Genomic DNA, 22,448 nt, shown 5'->3' with positions numbered 1-22,448 from the left:
AAAAAAAAAAAAAAAAAAAACCTCCTTGGGGACCCAGATGTGAAACCTCTCTCATGGAAAATTCAGCACCATGTGCTCTTTGTAGAAGGTAGGATCACCTGCTGTTTTGGAAATTAACTTTTTTTCTGACATCTTTTTGACCAAACTTTGCATGTGCCTCTTGAGAAAATAATCCAAATTCTTGCTTTCTTCACTTTCCAGTTTTGCTTTATCTTTGCATCATGCTCTGCAGTTTACAGACAAGCATAATGGGTGAGAGTTCCAGTAAATTGGCTGGATCATATTTCTTAGACTGAGTCATGACTGAGGAACTTGTTTGGGAACAGGAAGCAGCCCATGAAAACGTCTGCACATAGTAACCTGCCAGACTGAAGAAACTGGACCACTCTTAGTGGAAAGATAAAAGGGTAGAAAATTGGTTCTATAACTCAGGGAATGGTAATTTTGTGAACTAGGGTTTTAACTTGTTGAATAATTCGTCTTTGTGTGTATTTGGGCTTTTTTATGCTGTTAAAAGTCTCTAGTTTTTCAAGATAAGGGAAAGGAAAACTTGGATTCGTGGTAACTGTTGCTACCTCTTAAGTGTCTCTGCTGATGTATACAACATGTTGCTCAGCCAGTTTTTTTTTTTTTTTTAAGGCACTGTAGTTACATAGAAATAAACCTGGCAACATTTACATTTGGCCTAGACGACTGTAAGGCCCCCTTTGTCTCCAGTATTCTGTGGTTCTGTATTTTAATCACTTACTTCACAATTATTGTAGCAACACAATCAAGATAGCAAATCAGTCTAGTAAAACCAAAAGTACTGGAATGTGGGCAAATAGAAAGAATGACCTAGAATTCTTGCTGAGAAAACAGTTGGCATTGCTATATTCTTCTAATGTAGTGTGAGAGAAGCCACAGAATTAAATAGGCAGGTAAATGTTTACGAAATGTAATAGTCATCAGCAAGATGTATTTTAAAAACACATCTGCTTGGTGTCATTTTGCTTTGTTTAATAAGGATTATGACTGCAAGGTAGAAATTTGTAAATGAAGGAGATCTCTGTTGTTTTGTTTTGTTTGTGCTTTTGTTTTAAGACAGGGCTGGAGGGCAGTACGTGATCATGGCTCACTGCAACCTTCATCTCCTGGGCTCAAGTGATCCTCCCACATCAGTTTCCCAAGTAGCTGGGACCACAGGAGTGTCCCATCATGCCTGGCTAATTTTTTAATTTTTTTGTAGAGTTGAGGTCTCACCATGTTGCCCAGGTTGGTCTCAAACTCGTAGACTCAAGTGATTTTCCCACCTCAGCCTCCCAAAGAACTGGGATTACAGGTGTGAGCCACCGTGACTGGCTGTTATTTTATCAGTTCCTCAAAATTCAAGCATGCCCTCAAATGCTTGAGGGCATATAGCTCTTTTGCAGCCTCATAGAGCTCTTAATTTGGTTTATATTCATCCAGATGGTAGGATATTTTTCATGTTCCACCTGGTTTTGTTAGAAATACTTGGGCAATGTCTATGGAAAAAAAACATTGAACCAGATTTAGCTTTCAGGTAAATAATGTAATCACCTGGGAATAATATGAAGAATGAAATGAAAGAAAGAAAAATATAATCAAGTGTAACTTAGACTCTGAATGCTGGTAACTAAGATTTGGATGAAGGAGGGATCTCAGGGGAATAACGTTAAGATATTTTTTTAATGGAAATACATGATTTTAAGAAGGAATAACTTAAGACATTCCAACTTTATACTACATTAAAGTAAAAAGAGCAAGGATCAGTTTTCTCTTTGGAGCAAGGCTCAGTTTCACTTACTGTTGAGAGTAGTGTGTATAATTAATTTTTTTAACAGTTTATTGATGAAATTTATTTTTAGAAGGAAATCTCCCATCACCGTCCTGTCATTCTCAGGGCAAGGTAGAGGGTAGGAGAGGGAAGGGAGACTCAGGGGAAATGGGAGGTGTAAGCCTTAATTAGACATTTGAGTGTTTAAAAGAAACCGTTTTATTTTTCATTTCAAATACTTTGTCTCAGTTTACTGAATAGCTTTAATTTAGGACAGGGATTGTGTTATCTTTTCTGATATTTTGGATCATCTAAGCATGATAAATGCTGGTTTATTCAAGGCACTAAAATTGACTTGCAAAAGACATATTTAGTATGGAGTCTGCATTCAAGTCCTTTCTTCTTTGTTTATCCTGGTACAAAGATGTTTGTTTTAAAGTGGTATGAGTTAATTGTCCAACTTCAGACTTCCCTAAATGTGTAACAGATTACCCAGTTGGCAAATGATGATATATATTTTTTAAACATGAATATTTCCGTTAGGCCAGATGGTGATTTAACATGAATTGTCCAACATTTGTGTTTCCTATCAAATTGTCTTCTTTTGTCTAAGCCAAGCTAGCAACATAATTTGGAACACACTCAGGAATCGCTAAAGAACAAGAGCCAAAAAAATTCAGACACCAAGTGGCAGACGGCATTTGCTCCATATGCCATGCAAAGGCTCCCGGCCAGTGCTCGCATGGCCCTTGGGAAGCTTTCTCACCTGTTGTAAGGAAGTATCTGTGGAGTGCTGTGTAGCCCATCCACCTGCTTTCCTCTCTCTACTCAAACCCTACTTATCTAACACTTTGTACTGTGGCCTTCCTCCATGGGGGAGTTGCACTTCCTCAAAGCCCTGGATTTCTGTGCAGAAGAGCAGTTTTAGTTCTTCCTTAGGCACTTCCTTTCCTCCTGTCTAGTATCATGTTCTTGTTTGTTATGGGCTCCACCCAGACGATTATTTCCTCTTAGATGATGTGTGAGCCTTGCAGAGAGCTGGGTCATTTGTGGAATAAATCATGTGCCCAGTCACACGCCTCCTTACAGGAAATGGTCGCTGCATATTAGCTTAGCACAAAACACAGTAGTGAACTTGTGGGCCTCCCCAACAGTGAGTCTTCAGTTAACTTCTGCTGTTTTTTTTTTTTTTTTTCTAAACATAAAGCTTTGAATGTTTCGTACAGTATCAAATCTCTGCAGGATTTTGCCCGCTGAAACAGATGTGAAAATCTGAGTAGCACAGAGTATGACATTAAGGCCATAACAATAAGCCCATTGTTGCTGCGTTCTAAATTTGATTAAGATGTCTGTTTTTGGGAATCCAAAATAGTTGCTTCAAATTTAGCTTTTTTCTTTTATGAAGCAGTCTTTTTTGGGATCTCTCATAGCAAGAAAAAACATTACATAAACTTTTTTTTTGAGACAAGGTCTCACTTTGTTACCCAGGCTGGAGTGCAGTGGCATGATCTTGGCTCACTGCAGCCTCGACCTCCTGGGCTCAAGCAGTCCTCCCACCTTCGCGCCCCCAAGTAGCTGGGACTACAGGCACATGCCACTACGCCCGGCTAATTTTTGTATTTTTAGTAGAGACAGGGTTTCACCACGTTGCCCAGGCTGGTCTCGAACTCCTGAGCTCAAACTCCAGATCTGCCAGTCTTGGCCTCCCAAAGTGCTAAGATTACAGGTGTGAGCCACCGTGCCTGGCCACATAAATATAAACTTAAAAATACACAGGAAAACCTTTCAGAACACTTTGAAACCTATTTTGGTCCTATTACAATTGCACTGAATGCCCCACAGCCTAATGAAGAGCAATTAGATGTTGTCATTTGGTGACATTCTTGGTGGAGACAGTAAGCTAGGGCCACAGGAGCTGCTTAGTCTCCCAGGGTCCAGCATTGTTTTAGATAACGTGAACAGGATGCTCAAGAGCTAGTCTAAATAATGCTTCATAGCTTATTTTTCCTGTTTGTTGATAAGGATTCATAAAGGTGTCCTTTTCTGGTCATGTCAGGAGAAATTCAAATAAAAAACATTGAATTGGTTTGGAGTGGTCCATTGAAGGGTACTCACAGCAGGAATTGAGTGGCAATTGAGCGTGTGTGTGTATGTATGTAAACATTTATGTTAGAGTGTATGCTAATGTATATGGGGTGCCCACTGCCGTCACCACCCCCCCACCAATAGTAACAAAACCATCAATAGCAATATCCACCAAAACTTCTAATTTGCTTATTAATTTGCTTTATTATTTGTAAATAATTCAGAATCTCTCTGAGATCAAAATCCTTTTTTATTACAACATGTTAATAGTAGTCTAATTCAGACCTGCCCTGAGGAAGAACCAAGCAATGAAGCTGTCCATGATTTTAGAAGTTAATTGACTCATTCTTTCTGACCATCTAGATAGTCCCAACATTATTTTAGGCTCCTCCTAGTTAGGTCCACTACCTCATTATTATCCATTGGCCTGGACTTTGGTCTCGCTTATACAGCAAGTAGTAGAGCCTATCACTGTCGACATGTAAACATTTGCATATTTTACATTTATAGAGATACTTTTCACATGTCTCATTTGATCCACTAACATCTGTATGCTTGGAGGATGGAATAATTAAACAATGTATAGCTAAAACCATCCAGACCTCTCAAATATTATCATCTGATGGGAAGGAAAAGGGGGAAAGAGGAAATTAAATATAGTTATTTTAATTCTTGGCATGATTGACACTGACAATTAAAGAGTAAATTCCATTCAATATTTTCTTCCAACTCATGAGGGTTGGTTGTAAGGATACTTTGCAAGTCAGATTTGTGAGCAGATGTTTGCAACCTAAATTGCTTTAGTTGCGTGAAAAAGTCACAACCTTTCACTGATTTTTATCCTGGGATCTCTTTAACAAGGAAAAACCTCAGGCCCAGGAAGTCTGGGGTAAGTGAGGCAGGGATGTGTCAAAGTGCACTTTTCCCCAGGTGCAGGGACAAGTATTTGAGTTTCTTTTATTGACCTTGCAAAGAGCTTTGCACACTTTGCACATCAGTTCTTGAGATGGGTGGGAACATGGACTGCCTGTTTTATGGAGTTCAATTAAGATTGCAGGATCATGCATTCCTTTCATTTTTGGTGCTAGTACCTAGAAGATGGGAATATATTGAACACTTAATACCTTGCTTGGGCAGATAGCTCCAGTTTGCAGAAAGTCTAGATAGGATACTCTGCTATATATCTAGTTTTACTGAGAAGAAAGGGCCCAAGCTAATCAGAATTTTAAAGTAGGTTTCTCAGCCTGGCGTGGTGACTCACACCTGTGATCCCAGCACTTTGGGAGGCCAAGGGAGGCAGATCACTTGAGGTCAGGAGTTTGTGACCAGCCTGGCCAACATGGCGAAACCCTGTCTCTACTAAAAATACAAAAATCAGCCAGGCATGGTGGCACTCACCTGTAATCTCAGCTACTGGGGAGGCTGAGGTGAGAGAACTGCTTGAACCCGGGAGGCAGAAGTTGTAGTGAGCTGAGCTTGCGCCACTGCACTCCAGCCTGGGCAACAGAGCGAGACTCTGTCTCAAAAAAATAAATCAATAAAATAAAGTAGGTTTCTCTATACCTTGGAATTTTCTATCTCCCACGATAACCTTTGGGTAAACATGTCCATCAAAATGGAAACAAATCAATTTTTAAAATGGAAATTATTCTCATGTCTATTTTAGTGGGAATCCCCCTGAGAAGATAGCCACCACGTATGACTGAATGCTCTGTGGTTGCTATTTTGTTGCTCTTGGCCAGGAAACTGATCGAAGTGACATACTTAATCTGACCTGCAGACTGGCCACTTCATACTACCAAGATTCCAAAGCAAAGTGTATATACAGTCGGCCCCATGTAGCCTCTGGTTCCATGATGCAACCAATGGCAGATTGGTTGAAAAATATTTGGAAAAAGGACAAGTGCAGTGGAGTGGTTCATGCCTGTAATCCTAGCACTTTGGGAAGCTGAGGCAGGAAAATCACTGGAGCCCAGGAATTCAAGACCAGCCTGGGCAAAATGGCAAGACCTCATCTCTACAAAAAGTAATTAGCTGGGCTTGGTGGTGTGTGCCTGTAGTCCCAGCTACTTGGGAGGCTGAGGTGGGAGGATCATTTGAGCCCAAGTGAAGGCTGCAGTGAGCCATGATTGCATCACCACACTCCAGCCTGGGTGACAGAGTGAGATCCTATCTCAAAATGAGTAACTAAATAATAAAATTTTTTTAAAAAATGGAAAAACATGAAAAAATAACAATACACAAATAAAATACAGTATAACAACTATTTACACAGCATTTACACTTTATTAGGTATTGTAAGTAATCCAGGGATGATTTAAAGTATATAAGGGGATGTGCACAGGTTATGTGCAAATGCCATGCCATTTTATATTAGTGTAGACTCATGGCTAATAAAGCATGAACCCGACAGAAGCTGCCTGGGTATGTGTCCTTGTTCAGCCACTTTCTGGTAGTATCTCCTTTTTCTTAACCTCAGTATTCTTATAACAGGGATGTTTTCTCTGTATAAGGCTGTTTTGAGGAATAGTTTCTATATGTAAAGTACTTAGAACAGTGCATAGCATATTGGCCGGGTGCAGTGGCTCACACCTGTAATCCCAAGCACTTTGGGAGGCCGAGGTGGGTGGATCACGAGGTCAGGAGATCGAGACCATCCTGGCTAACACGGTGAAACCCCGCCTCCACTAAAAATACAAAAAATTAGCTGGGAGTGGTGGTGGGCGCCTGTAGTCCCAGCTACTCGGGAGGCTGAGGCAGGAGAATGGCATAAACCCGGGAGGCGGAGCCTGCAGTGAGCCGAGATGGCGCCACTGCACTCCAGCCTGGGCGACAGAGCGGGACTCCGTCTCAGAAAACAAACAAAAAAAAAAACCATGCGTGGCATCTAGGAAGCCCTTAATAGATACTGGCTTAAAAATAATTAGTTATTTCCTAGTGAGGTATACCTAACTACAAGTGCTGTTTTAACTATGCCTACTCTGTGTGCTTTACACTAGATATTGTTCAAGGCTAGAATAATGAGCCCCATGAGCAGGGTTTCATAGCATTTAAGATTCCAACACCAGCCTTCAGTCATGGGTACAGGTGGCCTGTGCCATCCAGCTAGCTGTGCTGCCTCCAGACTGGGTGGCCTGCTCCTCCTCCGTTGGATAAAAATAGCCTGACTCCTCACTGAAACAACCACCGTGTTATTTGTGTCCTTGGGAAGCTGAAAGTAATAGAGCTCTAAGTCTGGCATTGCCAGCTGTCAGCAGAACTGAAATGCAAAGTGCGACATGTGTCTACACTGTACCCACTGGCCTCCAAGTCGCAACTTCCATTCCCCCATCTTGATTTTTTTCCATTCTCAAATTCATTATTTCCCCTATAGGTGATTGTGGAATGGAAACAGATTTAGATTTCCTACCTATTTAGATTTTTTCCATACTAAAATTACAAAGCAGAAAAACTGCTATTGACACATTTTTGGTTAGGAAAATCTGGATGTGGTTCCTATGCCTAGCCTAGTCATATAAATTCTCTCCTCATGTATTTTTGTGTGTGTGTGAAACAGGGTCTTGTCACCCAGGCTGGAGTGCAGTGGTGCAATCACAGCTCACCATGGTCTTGACTTCCTGGGTTCAAGCGATCCTCTCACTTCAGCCTCCCTAATAGTGGGGACTACAGGCTCACATCACCACGTGCAACTAATTTGTTTTGATTTTTGGTAGAGACAGGTGTCACTATGGTGCCCAGGCTAGTAACTCCTGGACTCCAGCAATCCTCCTGCCTTGGCCTCCCAAACTCCTGGGATTACAGGCATGAGTCACTATGCCCAGCCTTTCCTCATCAAAACCGTTCCCTCTTTGTAAGATTCTTCCTATGTCTTAAAACTTAATACTTTTAATCCTTCCCTGGAGCCATAGTTTTATTTATTTATTTATTTATTTGGCACGGTCTCACTTTGTTGCCCAGGCTGGAGTGCAGTGGCACAATCATAGGCTCACTGCAGCCTTGACCTCCTGGACTCAAGTGATCCTCCCTCCTCAGCCTCCTGAGTAGCTGGGACTACAGGTGTGCGCCACCACACCAGTTTTGTTGTTGTTGTTTGTTTTTGTTTTGGTAGAAACAGGGTCTCTTCATGTTGCCCAGGCTGGTTGCGAACTCCTGGGCTCAAGCAATCCACCCGCCTCAGCCTCCCAAAGTGCTGGGCTTGTAGGCGTGAGCCACCGCACCTGTCCCTGTCTGCTCTTTTTTTTTTTTTTTTTTTTTGAGATGGAGTCTTGTTCTGTTGCCCAGGCTGGAGTGCAGTGGTGTGATCTCGGCACACTGCAACCTCCGCCTCTCAGGTTCAAGCCAGTTCTCCTGCCTCAGCCTCCCAAGTAGCTGGGATTACAGGCATGTACCACCACACCCGGCTGACTTTTGTATTTTTAGTAGAGACGGGGTTTCACCATGTTGCCCAGGCTGGTCTCAAACTCCAGACCTCAGGTGATCCACCCACTTCAGCCTCCCAAAATGCTGGATTACAGGCATATAGGTGAGCCACAGAGATAAGAGTAGCAAGCAGTGATGGGGAGAAGATAATCAATCTAGTGTAGGAAAGATGGAAAGAATGGTGATATTTCACAACTGCTAGATTGACACTTTAACTTGGGAGTTATTCCTCTATAAACTGGATATTTGCTGAGCAAAGTTTAAAGAAAGCTCCACGTATTCAGTAATGTTTTCCAAACCCCACTTCTCATAAGCCAGTGGCTTAGAGTGCTTGCTCTAATTTCTATATTGCATTAAACAAGGGTGGGATTTCTTTTCATTCAAACCATTTGTGACTTTGCCCTTTAGTGACCTCTACCATCACCCTATCATTAATGATCCAAGTGATTAGAATGGATGGCTATGTGTTTGTAGGTTGTTTGTTGTCTTTAATGAATAGATTCATTGAATGGAATTAACTGTGCTCTTCTAGAACATTGGATCTGTGTTCTCATTTAGATTGTATTTGTAATCTCCCCACTTCCCACCATCAACAGTGGCATAATGTGAATTAATATATGTGGTATCTGCCATTTAAAAACCATGATCTCTCTCCTTCCTTTTTTTGTCTTAAACATAGGACATGGATTTGATTGACATACTTTGGAGGCAAGATATAGATCTTGGAGTAAGTCGAGAAGTATTTGACTTCAGTCAGCGACGGAAAGAGTATGAGCTGGAAAAACAGAAAAAACTTGAAAAGGAAAGACAAGAACAACTCCAAAAGGAGCAAGAGAAAGCCTTTTTCGCTCAGTTACAACTAGATGAAGAGACAGGTGAATTTCTCCCAATTCAGCCAGCCCAGCACATCCAGTCAGAAACCAGTGGATCTGCCAACTACTCCCAGGTAGAGTACTCCATTCTTGGGAAAGTTATGGCAGGGTTTAGGGAAACACTGACCAAGGAATTAAAATATCTGGATTTGAGTTCCAGCTTTGCCTTTTTACTTAACTTTGTCAAATCTACCTTCCAACCTCAGCCTCCTGATGAGTCCAGTACCCAACCTACTAATCTTAACAGAGTTATTGTGAGGATTGGGAAGACATAAGTTACACAAAAGAGTTTTGCAAAGTATAGAAACATCCTGTAAGGATCAAGTAGCAGCAATAGAAGTAGTGGCAGGAGAACCAAGTAGTAGAGATTACTGGCGTTACTGTGTGTGGCAAGCACTGTTTTAAGAACTTAACATATACTGACTGATTTAATCAACACAACTATATTAATTAGGTACCATTATCCCTATTTTATCTGCAATGAGCAACTGAAGCTGAAAAAGGTTAAATAATTTGCCCAGATCACTCAGAAAATTGGAGGAACTAAGATTTGAACCCACGTGGTCTGGTTCAAATTGTGTGCCAAAGTGATCTCTGAAATAAGATAAATATTTATCTAACTTGATTATATTTTATGAACATCAATTATTGAATATTTTACTTGGCAATGGAATATGTAACCATTTTTGTCTTCCTTTGTGTCATTCCCTTTTATCAGGTTGCCCACATTCCCAAATCAGATGCTTTGTACTTTGATGACTGCATGCAGCTTTTGGCGCAGACATTCCCGTTCGTAGATGACAATGAGGTGAGATATAAAATAACCTGGTTAGTAGCAAAACTCCCTAACTATAAAATAACAATCATATTCTATGTAAGTCCCGTCAATGAGTCTCCATTTAAAAGAATAAAAACAGTTTTAGGAGGAAATTTTTTTTTTTTTTTTGAGACGGAGTCTCGCTCTGTCGCCCAGGCTGGAGTGCAGTGGCCAGATCTCAGCTCACTGCAAGTTCTGCCTCCTGGGTTTATGCCATTCTCCTGCCTCAGCCTCCCGAGTAGCTGGGACTACAGGCGCCCGCCACCTCGCCCGGCTAGTTTTTTTTTTTTTGTATTTTTTAGTAGAGACGGGGTTTCACCGTGTTAGCCAGGATGGTCTCGATCTCCTGACCTCGTGATCCGCCCGTCTCGGCCTCCCAAAGTGCTGGGATTACAGGTTTGAGCCACCGCGCCCAGCCTAGGAGGAAATGTTTTAACCAAGGACATACTCTATCAAGGAAACCTTAGCCTATAGATAACTTTACAATTAAGAAAAAAAATAAAACCTTCACACAATACAAAACCAAAACCATTTACTATTGCATAGCCAGAAACATGGACAGCATAACCATGGAAACAAAGAACTCATTTGCTGCAAGTATCTAAGAGGTTTTGGTGAGTAAAAAGCCAGCTGGGCAATAAACGAAGACTTCTTCAGTTAACAGTTTTAATAAATCGGTTTTATCGGTACCACTATGCTAGATATTATATAAACTAAATCCTAAAGATTGTACTTACTCATTTGAAAGTTTACTTTCAAATGCATAGGCTGAAACAATTAGGCCAGCAAATAGTAAATTTGAGTCAGTGTGGTAGGAAAAAAAAATTTGTTTCATTATTTACAAACAGGGGTCATGACTGGTTAGTAAGTAGAGAGACACGGAACTGCAGCTGATTCCATTTTGTATTGTGGTGGTGCCTTAGAGCTTACTTATCCCCTGTTGGTGGAAGACTCATCAATCAATGCCTTATCAATTTTAGGTTTCTTCGGCTACGTTTCAGTCACTTGTTCCTGATATTCCCGGCCACATCGAGAGCCCAGTCTTCATTGCTACTAATCAGGCTCAGTCGCCTGAAACTTCTGTTGCTCAGGTAGCTCCTGTTGATTTAGACGGTATGCAACAGGACATTGAGCAAGTTTGGGAGGAGCTATTATCCATTCCTGAGTTACAGGTAACTAAAATAGAATGTAATACTGAAGATAGTATTTTATATTCAGTGCCTTTAGTCATTCTGATTATTTATATGCCACCTATTTTAGGAAGGATTGGAGGGTGCTATTAAATTAGTCGTGAGTACTGCCCATGCTAGTTAAATGGGTTGGATATCTTGAAGATAGAATGTTATAAACCTAACGTCTGATCTGGGAACTCTGAAAATAATACATATGCTTAGGCATAAATACGTATTGGAAATGAGAATTATCTCTAAATGATAGAGATAATAAATTATAGAGATAAGCGTGAAGATAATGTGGGTAGGGAGTTTATCTAAATTTATCACGTATTATCATGGATTAACTTTGATTTATATAGTATAAACTTCTTTCCCATGCAGTGTCTTAATATTGAAAATGACAAGCTGGTTGAGACTACCATGGTTCCAAGTCCAGAAGCCAAACTGACAGAAGTTGACAATTATCATTTTTACTCATCTATACCCTCAATGGAAAAAGAAGTAGGTAACTGTAGTCCACATTTTCTTAATGCTTTTGAGGATTCCTTCAGCAGCATCCTCTCCACAGAAGACCCCAACCAGCTGACAGTGAACTCATTAAATTCAGATGCCACAGTCAACACAGATTTTGGTGATGAATTTTATTCTGCTTTCATAGCTGAGCCCAGTATCAGCAACAGCATGCCCTCACCTGCTACTTTAAGCCATTCACTCTCTGAACTTCTAAATGGGCCCATTGATGTTTCTGATCTATCACTTTGCAAAGCTTTCAACCAAAACCACCCTGAAAGCACAGCAGAATTCAATGATTCTGACTCTGGCATTTCACTGAACACAAGTCCCAGTGTGGCATCACCAGAACACTCAGTGGAATCTTCCAGCTGTGGAGACACACTACTTGGCCTCAGTGATTCTGAAGTGGAAGAGCTAGATAGTGCCCCTGGAAGTGTCAAACAGAATGGTCCTAAAACACAACCAGTACATTCTTCTGGGGATACGGTACAACCCTTGTCACCATCTCAGGGGCAGAGCACTCCCGTGCATGATGCCCAGTGTGAGAACACACCAGAGAAAGAATTGCCTGTAAGTCCTGGTCATCGAAAAACCCCATTCACAAAAGACAAACATTCAAGCCGCTTGGAGGCTCATCTCACAAGAGATGAACTTAGGGCAAAAGCTCTCCAGATCCCATTCCCCGTAGAAAAAATCATTAACCTCCCTGTTGTTGATTTCAACGAAATGATGTCCAAAGAGCAGTTCAATGAAGCTCAACTAGCATTAATTCGAGATATACGTAGGAGGGGTAAGAATAAAGTGGCTGCTCAGAATTGCAGAAAAAGAAAACTGGAAAATATAGTAGAACTAGAGCAAGATTTAGATCATTTGAAAGATGAAAAAGAAAAATTGCTCAAAGAAAAAGGAGAAAATGACAAAAGCCTTCACCTACTGAAAAAACAACTCAGCACCTTATATCTCGAAGTTTTCAGCATGCTACGTGATGAAGATGGAAAACCTTATTCTCCTAGTGAATACTCCCTGCAGCAAACAAGAGATGGCAATGTTTTCCTTGTTCCCAAAAGTAAGAAGCCAGATGTTAAGAAAAACTAGATTTAGGAGGATTTGACCTTTTCTGAGCTAGTTTTTTTTGTACTATTATACTAAAAGCTCCTACTGTGATGTGAAATGCTCATACTTTATAAGTAATTCTATGCAAAATTATAGCCAAAACTAGTATAGAAAATAATATGAAACTTTAAAAAGCATTGGAGTGTCAGTATGTTGAATCAGTAGTTTCACTTTAACTATAAACAATTTCGTAGGACACCATTTGGGCTAGTTTCTGTGTAAGTGTAAATACTACAAAAACTTATTTATACTGTTCTTATGTCATTTGTTATATTCATAGATTTATATGATGATATGACATCTGGCTAAAAGCAAATTATTGCAAAACTAACCACTATGTACTTTTTTATAAATACTGTATGGACAAAAAATGGCATTTTTTATATTAAATTGTTTAGCTCTGGCAAAACAATTTTAAGAGCTGGTACTAATAAAGGATTATTATGACTGTTAAATTATTTGTTTGGGATTCCTTTGAGTTTATTCACAAGTAGTATTTTCCATAAGATAATCATCCTTTTAATTTAGATGTTTTGCATTTTCACAAGGTTTTATTTGAAAATATAAAAATCATTTTATACTAAATTTCTAGTACCAGGGTTACAAAAAAATAAAGTATATCAAGAGGATACTTTGCCTCTTCAATAGCAGGTACATCTAAACCCAAGAAAATGTTATACACTGACATGAAAGCATTGATTCATTTATTTCCATCAGTAGATACACACCCACTATACACTAGGCACAGTTTGAAGTAGAAAGGACAAAACCAATATCCCTGCCCTGGAACTTGCATTCTAGTGAAGGGGAGGTAACAAGCATACTCCACTATGTTAGAAGGAATTGGATGGGGAAAACCAGTAAAAAGCCTCACAGCTTAAGGCTGTAAATGGGAAGAGCCTTACTGAAGTGGCAACATTTGAAGGTGGGGGGGAGAAGCTGTTCTCATAGCCAAGAGCACTGTAGACAAGACACAGCGGGTCCAAAGGCTGAACCACATTTGAGAAAAAACAAGGACAATGTGGCTGAAGAAAGGGATGGCGGTGGAATATGACAGAGCCTCGTAAGTCTACATAAGTGAGGTGGGGAGCTAATGGTGCTGTTCAGGAGTAATATTCAACTATGTTTTTAAAAGTTCCCTCTGGGGTTTGTGACTGCTGGCAGTGGCTGCCTAGCTTTCTGGTAAAGGAGTGCAGTTAGTGGCAGGTGGCTGTACCAATCCGGATGGAGGAGTAAGAAGCTGGGTTGGTCAGTACAGTGGTGGCAGCTGGACTGGCCATTTCTGCTGCAGGTTTTGCAAGCCAGGAAGCACATATAGCCTGAAGTAAAACAGGATTTTCAAAGTCTACCAAAATCTGCCCTCAGCGGTGGCTATTAGAGAGGTGGATTTGAACCCAAAATGACAAAATGGGAAGCAGCAATACTACCTGTAAGCCTTACTGCCAGGAAGGGAAAATAAAAGAGATGCTCAGTACCAAATACCATCTTAAATCGCCCAAAGAAGGATCTCCTTATATAGCAACCCAAATCAATGAAGCTAAGGATTTACTAGGTCAAGCCCAAAAAAGAAATAAATGTATGATGACTTTTAGCTTCCTAGTACTTTTTATGTATGTAAATAATCAACTTTTTTTTTTTTTTTTTTGACGGAGTCTTGCCCTGTCGCCCAGGCTGAAGGGCAGTAGTGCAATCTCAGCTCACTGCAACCTCCACCTCCCGGGTTCAAGCGATTCTCCTGCCCCAGCCTCCTGAGTAGCTGGGATTACAGGCGCGCGCCTCCACACCCAGCTAATTTTTGCATTTTTAGTAGAGACGAGGTTTCACCATGTTGGTCAGGCTGGTCTCGAACTTCTGACCTTGTGATCCGTCCGCTTCGGCCTCCCAAAGTGCTGGGATTACAGGCGTGAGCCACCATGCCCGGGTTGAGTATCAACGTTCTATAAAATGCCTCAGAGCTACAACTTTTAAAGTTTCCTCTGGCTTGTATGTTGAGAACAGTATAGAGGGTAAGGATGGGAGTAGGGAAACCGATTGAGAGGTTCATGCATTATGATGGTGGCTTGGTCCAGAGTGATAGAAAGGGGTAGTCAGGGACATCGGATTCTGCCATGTCTCAGAGAACTAAAAGGATTTTCTGGTAGAATGGATTTGAGTCAGGAAGTTTAACATCTTTAAGAATTGAGTTGTCCGAGGATGGAGAAGACAGGATTGAGGGAGACCCAGGTGGGAAAATCAGTTCCTTTTCGGACATACTGAGAGATCTATTAGACGTTTAAACTAGAGAGTACAAAAACAAGTTCCCTCAAAACCCTGTGAAAATCTGCATGCTAATGAATCATTCAGTTATCGATTATTTCCTCACCTAAGCACGTTTCACTTGTTCATATTGTTTTGCCTTTTTAAAGTGAGGAAATGGAGATTCATTTGTTTAAAATAAGCACTGCATGTGTTAACTATTCAGTGAAGACTCCTAGCAACCCATTAGGAGTGATGTAGTGTTAGAAATACTGTCCCTGGAACCAGACTGCATGGGCTTGCTGCTGCTAATTCCTAGAATCACCTTTAGCAACTCACTTTTTTTTTTTTTTTTTTTTGAGATGGAGTCTGGCTCTGTCACCCAGGCTGGAGTGCAGTGGCGCTATCTCGGCTCACTGCAAGCTCTGCCTCCTGGGCTCACGCCATTCTTCTGCCTCCTCTTAAGCGTATTTTCTCATTTATAAAGCAGAGTGGTACTCACTGGGTCACCCCCACAAAAAGCACTGCGCCTAGCTCATAGTAAACATTGCATAAACGATGGGTGTTTTGTCAGTTTCCTTTAGTCTTGTGTTATGCTTTTTGGCTACAAGTGAATCCAGTTAAATTAGCTTACAAGAGAATTTCACTGTCTGGTATTGAAAATGACTTCAAGGACTAATGGATCTAAGGGTTCAAATGTGAAGATTTTGTGTTGTTGTTCTTCTTGAGCTGGAGTCCCACCGTTGCCCACAACGGAGTGCAGTGGCACAATCTCGGCTCACTGCAACCTCCACCTCTCGGGTTCAAGTGATTCTCCTGCCTCAGCCTCCCAATTAGCTGAGATTACAGGTATCCGCCACCCGCCGGTTTTTTTTTTTTTTTTTTTTTTTTTTGCATTTTTAGTGGAGACAGGTTTTCACCATGATGACCAGGATGGTATGGAACTCCTGACCTCAAGTGAGCCTTCTTGGCCTCCCAAAGTGCTAGGATTACACGCGAGCCACCACGCCAAGCCAAATGTGAAGATTTTGGGTCCTGAATATTTTTCACGTGCTATCAAGGAACTTCCTTCCTCTGATGGTGTGGTGATGGGGAATCTCGGGAGAAGACATCACTTTTCCAAACTCAGATAATCCCAGGTCTCCAACAAACTATTTTTAGACCAAATTGTGAGTGGGGAGATGGTGGCAAGAATCTCAGCAGCAGCCCTACCTGGAGCACCTAACATTGACTGGTATTTCAAGGGGGAAGAGCATTGCTGGGCAGACAAAAACAGACATTCTTTGGAAGTAAACTTCAAAGTATTCTGACCAATTATACAAGGTAACTGGCCATAGAAACTTACGATACCTAAAAATACTACAGTGAAGTATAAAACATTGTGAGAAATTATAAATTTCAAATAACAAATCCCGACTATGCCATGACTAATAAAACCAATTGTTCATTTCTCTTGATCTGCATTTGCGTTGAGAGTTTTATACCTGTGCTCAAATTTGACTATCAAACTATAATTGCACACCGCTTTATATAAAAACCTATCTTCTTGCCAAGATTTCCCAAGTTCCTGTTTTTGAGGGGGGCACTGCTCAAATGTTTGCCATATCCGTATTTGTGACTAAGCTTCAGAATACATCCATTTAAACATAGCTACCAGGGTGCTTTGTCTTCAGTTGATGCTGTTTAACACCTGAGAACTGGAAAAATTAAAGAGTAGAAAACTTCAATCCTATATTGGGGTGGAGGGGGGAAGACACTGGCATAACTTTTATCACCCATTAGAATTTTAGGTATGCTTCAGGATATCCTTGTAAGACAGTATCCAGCATTACCAAGATGCTATCATTAGGGTCCACAAGACAGGTGCTAGGTTAAGTTCTTTAAGCTATTGAATTTAACCTTCTGATTGAGGGATTATAAATCCATTTTACCACAAAAAAAAAAAAAAAAAAGTGTGTGTGTCTGGGGGGGAATCAGGTTAAAAACAGTTCTTAACCTGTAGTTTTTAGGTCTGAGAATTTTGATGGGAAGAAACTTTCTTCTTCATTTTTACTTCATTTCCTTCAGTATTCCAGACAATGAACCACTGGTATTTCACTGTACTTGGCTTAAACTACAATTTAAACCACATTATCACTTATGCATCAGAACTTCAATGTTAGAAATCAGACCCACCATTAGGCCTAATTTAGTGTTTCAAATACTTAATATTTTGGTAATTATTTTCATGTAACATTTGAGTAATCTCACCTGTATCTCATGCCATGTAAAAATCAACATTCTAAGGGGCCTGCTGGAATACCAAACTGCCAGAGAGCACGGCATTAAAAGGAACCAAGTAACCTGCCCAAGCTCACAAAACTGCTTTTACATTCTGTATTTAACATTTCTTACTGATAAAATCTGACCCAAGAATCAGAGTAACAAAAACCTACGAATTACGTTTTCTTTCAGTACCTATTGAGAAAAATAAGACCACTGACTTCAAATAGACAATCCATCAGAATTCTTTTGATAAAAAGGATGTAAGTTTACTCAGCATTTACTGAACAGCATAGTTAATACAATTAAAAAATTAAGTTACCTGGAGCCTCCAGATACAGCTAAACATTTTACACAATTCCTTTACGATGACAAGTCCTTTAAGTAATTAGTGGCTATATATATGGATGTAGTGAATGTAACTCTTTCATACATTTTAAGGTATTTTTAAGCTGTCAACATTCTTGTGTATACCCTTCACCCAGTTACTATTTCTTTACCAATAAAAGTTGAACAGTATGGGTTAATTCCCATTTCCTAGCAAGCTTTCAGAACTGTGCACAATGTACACTTCAAAGCGCCCTTGTCATTACCTGGTGTTAGGGTCTCTGAAAATGTATTAAGCTTAAAATGGCTTTTACCTATTACCACCTTACATCCCCCTAAACCTTGGCATTGTAGTATATTCAATCCAAAGTTAAAAATCAACCCAATGTATCCAATTTTTGCAAAAGAAAACAATCTACAACATTTACTACGTTTGTGACGCACACATGCAAACTCGAATTTTATCTCATTTCCTATTTTGCAGTTTACATAACAATGTCCTTTTACTGGGAGAAAACAAGGGTAAATACACTTTTGTTGGAGTGTAAGTCCACACTCGTCCTTTATTATTCCAGGACCTAAGTATTAAACTGAAATTAGACACGCCATTCTTGAGACGGAATCTCGCTGTCACCCAAGTTGGAGTGCAGTGGTGCGATCTCCACTCGCTGCACGTTCCGACTTCTGGGTTCACGCCCTTCTACTGCCTCAGCCTCCTGGGTGGATAGCTGAGACTACGGGTGCCCACCACCACGCCCAGCTAATTTTTTATATTTTTTAGTAGAGATGGGGTTTCATCATGTTAGCTAGGATGGTCTCAATCTCCCGACCTTGTGATCTGCCTTGGTGTCCCAAAATGCTGGGATTACAGGTGTGAGCCACCATGCCCAGCCTAGACATGCCATTCTTTACGATTACTTAACTGCACAGAATATGAAACCAGTGTTTGAATACAAGCAAAATGAGTTTGCATTAAGTCTAACAGCTAGCCAAGAACCCTCATCTGGCTTCAACTTATGAAGTATTTCACTTGAAAAAAACTATATTGGGGGCCGGGCGCGGTGGCTCAAGCCTGTAATCCCAGCACTTTGGGAGGCCGAGATGGGAGGCGGATCACGAGGTCAGGAGATGGAGATCATCCTGGCTAACACGGTGAAACCCTGTCTCTACTAAAAAATATAAAAAAACTAGCCGGGCGAGGTGGTGGGCACCTGTAGTCCCAGCTACTCGGAGGCTGAGGCAGGAGAATGGCATAAACCCGGGAGGCGGAGCTTGCAGTGAGCTGAGAACCGGCCACTTTACTCCAGCCCGGGCGACAGAGCGAGACTCCGTCTCAAAAAAAAAAAAAACTACATTGGGAAAATGCTTAATAGCTATTAAGGCTAGAAATCCAAATACACGTTGTAATTTCAAATAAATTATCAAAGACCTACCCCCATAAATGAATCCAGCAAAACAGATAATCATTACCCACATCATCCTTACCCTTTTCCTCTTGGGTTAAATCAGTGTAGTTTAAGACTACTAAATTTTGGCCGGGCGCGGTGGCTCAAGCCTGTAATCCCAGCACTTTGGGAGGCCGAGACGGGCGGATCACGAGGTCAGGAGATCGAGACCCTCCTGGCTAACACGGTGAAACCCCGTCTCTACTAAAAATACAAAAAATTAGCCGGGCGAGGTGGTGGGCGCCTGTGGTCCCAGCCACTCGGGAGGCTGAGGCAGGAGAATGGCGTGAACCCAGGAGGCAGAAGTTGCGGTGAGCTGAGATCCGGCCACTGCACTCTAGCCTGGGCGACAGAGCAAGACTCCGTCTCAAAAAAAAAAAAAAAAAAAAGACTACTAAATTTCCTGAAAGGTTTTCCCCTACTTTCTTTCACCATATAGTGCTGAACCACTCCACTGCCTCAGTCTCTCAAGATCAAGAAACTAGGGAATTCCAACATCTGAAACGCCCTTTCCCTCCTAGCAACCACCTTTTTCTCCTAGTTTGTTTCTATTCACTCACTCGTTTATCCTTTTTTCCCCTCAAAGGTTCAGATGCCTCACATGTATCACCCAAATACCTAATATATTGTCAAGACCTAAACTATTTTAGGCAACAAGTGCTGATAACTTTAAAAAGTATTTTTTCTTCCATGCCTATTTCCCATGGCTTATTTCCCATATAATAGAATTCACGTATTTTAAAAATAACGGATAAAGGCTCACTCCAAGTTTCCTGTTGTTTTATTACTTACTGGTAAAATAAGTCAAAATATTCACCTATAGTGTTTAAGTCACATGAACATTGTGAAGTGACAAAACAACACACACATTTCTAAAAATATTTTAATGAAAAAGTTATCTTTCTGTAAACATTTCATTATACTACAAATGAAACACCTGAATCCATTACAGAACACTTCTGAGTTCTTAAAAATCAGAAAACATACTGAAGTTTTAAAGTAATTTTGAATAGATAGGCTAACAATCCTTACATTACCCTTGCACACTGGCATGCTTATTCACTAATTTGTGACATTACTGGAACTCCAAGATACTGTCAATTAGGTTTCAACTTTTGACTATTATGTATCGGAACTCTTAAAACCAAGCCTATTTCAATTAGTTACTTAACAAATGTACTTCATTACCACATACTCTCCTTTAGGACATGAGTATAAATTCAGCTTTTTAGAAGTGTAATATTAGAAGCAGTAACCTACAAATTGGTTTAACAAAATCAGTTAAATCTGCCCCAACCACTTATATAACAATTTTTTTTTAACTGCTGCTACAACTTATGAGAATATTGTTATTTTTCAGAAACGACAATGGAACTATGTTTAAACAAAATAATTTTATTTCATAAAAAGAAATGAACTAGAAAGAACAATGCCCTTAAAAAATAAAAATGTTTGCTTCACTAAAACCATGTTGTGAGGGAAATTCATCAAAGGCTGTTACCTTATTCAACACGTGTAGAAATTGAGTTCTGATTTAGATACAGAGCCAACCATTTTCTGAGACTAAACACTGGCAAACTGTGTCTTCATGTAGGGAACTGATAATTTAGAAACTAGTTTGCATATTCACTATCTGTCTCCAAAGGATTTTTATTTTTTTAAGTAAACTAACCACCTAAATGGTTAAGCCCTTTTGGGGGCAGCAAAAACAGCCCTTATTACCCAACAACCAGTTTGAACAGTAATTCAGTATTCTTCAGGAAAACGTCTTTTTACAAAGGAGCACTAATTAGGCCCTCACTGCCTAACAGATGAACCAAAACAAAAAAGGAAGCAAAATGTAACCTATTGGTCCAATGAATTCCCTGAATTTATATGCAAGAGAACGTACGAGGCCACTTGAAGACCAACCTTTATCCATGACATCTGGTAAACTTTTCTTGAGATGGGGTCTGTAACCCAGGCTGGAATACAGTGGGGCAGTCAGCTCACTGCAGCCTTAACTGCCTGGGATCAAGGCTTCCTCCCACCTCAGCCTCCCAAGTAGCTGGGACTACAGATGTGTACCACCAGGCCCAGCTAATTTTTGTTATTTTTTGTTGACAGGGTCTCGCTATGTTGCTCAGGCTAGTGTCAAACTCCTGGACTCGGGATCCATCTGCCTTGGCCTCCCGAAGTGCTGGGATTACAGGCGTGAGCCATTGTGCCTGGCCCTGTAACTTTTAATGTTCCTCTGAAGGTGTTTTCCTAGTATGAGGATTGGCAGCTTAGTGTGTTGTGTGTCATGCTTATTACAAAAATGGTTTTCACAAAAGCTGAAGCTACTTTCTCTTACCAAAAATTGAGTTTACCCTGAAGACACTAATAATGAATTGCATACACGAGGGGTCACAACTGACTTGATATTAATACTTATGGCTATTTTGCAGGAGAATTTTTAAAACTAAGGTTTAAAATGTGTTGGACATGGTACCCAGGTAGTTTTCAGTCGAAGAATTTTACCAATGTGCCTACTAGACAGGGACCAAGTTGTGAAATAGGTAATGTAGACTTGCAGGGAAACAAATGGTGTCATCAGGTTTTACTGTCAACTACAAACCTTACCCAGCCAGAAACCTTCGTATTTTAGATGGTAGGAAAGACATTCCTCATTTAGGCAAGTAGGGTTCTCATTCAACCTGCAAATCAAAAAGATTACTCTTACCTTGCTTTACAAAAAATTACTCTTTAATTAGTGAAAAAATTCAAATTCAAGCCTTACCTAATGCTTATTGCCCTTCCTTGCAGGTCTAAATGCTAGACCTAGTGACTGTGGCAACTATCTCTCATTGATGTTCCAAAAGGCGAAGAGCTCCTTCCTGCTAGACTTTCTTCGATATTTCAGTTGTAATAAGCAGATTTAACTAGCTTTTGGAAAGTTGCTCACTATCATCATAGTATCTTATGCCTTCACTTCTCTGTAGTTGAAGCTCTTGCTGCTGCCTTGTCATTCTTTATTTATGCTGACTTGTCCAAACACAAAAGGCTGCTGAAGTCCTGTCTTAGTGAGTTTCCTTTGATCCACACTGTGCTTAAAAAGCACATCTTAGGTCCTTTAAAGCTGGTTAAATCGCTCTCCTCATGGCTTACTTTTCCACACTGTTCACAAGATCTAAGCTAATACAACTTATAAACAGGTCACATACACAGATTTCACCTGCTTATAGGTTGTAAACATCAACTTACTGTAAATGTTTTCACTATAATACTAGTTCCAGAACATAGAAAGTTGGTTAACAGTACAATTAACCTCATGCCATTAAAGGATACTGTCAAGGTTGTGTCAAACAATTTCACAAACATAAAACAGGAAATGTTAATCTCCCCCATTCCTTTAAACTTTATTTATATGAATAAAAGAACTTGAGA

General features: G+C 40.4%; 1 protein-coding gene and 1 pseudogene across 2 annotated transcripts in view; both read left to right on the top strand.

The window, feature by feature from the left end:
- The window catches only part of NFE2L2 (nuclear factor, erythroid 2 like 2), a 36,156-nt gene extending 22,927 nt beyond the window's left edge, over window positions 1-13,229 (top strand). For both annotated transcript variants that reach the window (XM_023212318.2, XM_023212319.2), the window contains exons 2-5: window positions 8,961-9,227; window positions 9,872-9,961; window positions 10,951-11,142; window positions 11,527-13,229. In XM_023212318.2, coding sequence (XP_023068086.1) covers window positions 8,961-9,227; window positions 9,872-9,961; window positions 10,951-11,142; window positions 11,527-12,753 — 1,776 coding nt within the window. In that variant the 3' untranslated portion in view covers window positions 12,754-13,229. The remainder of the gene's footprint in view (window positions 1-8,960; window positions 9,228-9,871; window positions 9,962-10,950; window positions 11,143-11,526) is intronic.
- Window positions 13,230-13,821: 592 nt separating this feature from the next.
- LOC111542806 lies at window positions 13,822-14,418 on the top strand (annotated as a pseudogene).
- The last annotated feature ends 8,030 nt before the right edge of the window (window positions 14,419-22,448 follow it).

This window comes from Piliocolobus tephrosceles, chromosome 11 (assembly GCF_002776525.5).
Source record: "Piliocolobus tephrosceles isolate RC106 chromosome 11, ASM277652v3, whole genome shotgun sequence".
NCBI classification, from domain to species: domain Eukaryota; kingdom Metazoa; phylum Chordata; class Mammalia; order Primates; family Cercopithecidae; genus Piliocolobus; species Piliocolobus tephrosceles.
The sequence above is the reverse complement of the archived record's forward strand: the minus strand, read 5'-3'. Positions and strand labels throughout refer to the sequence as shown.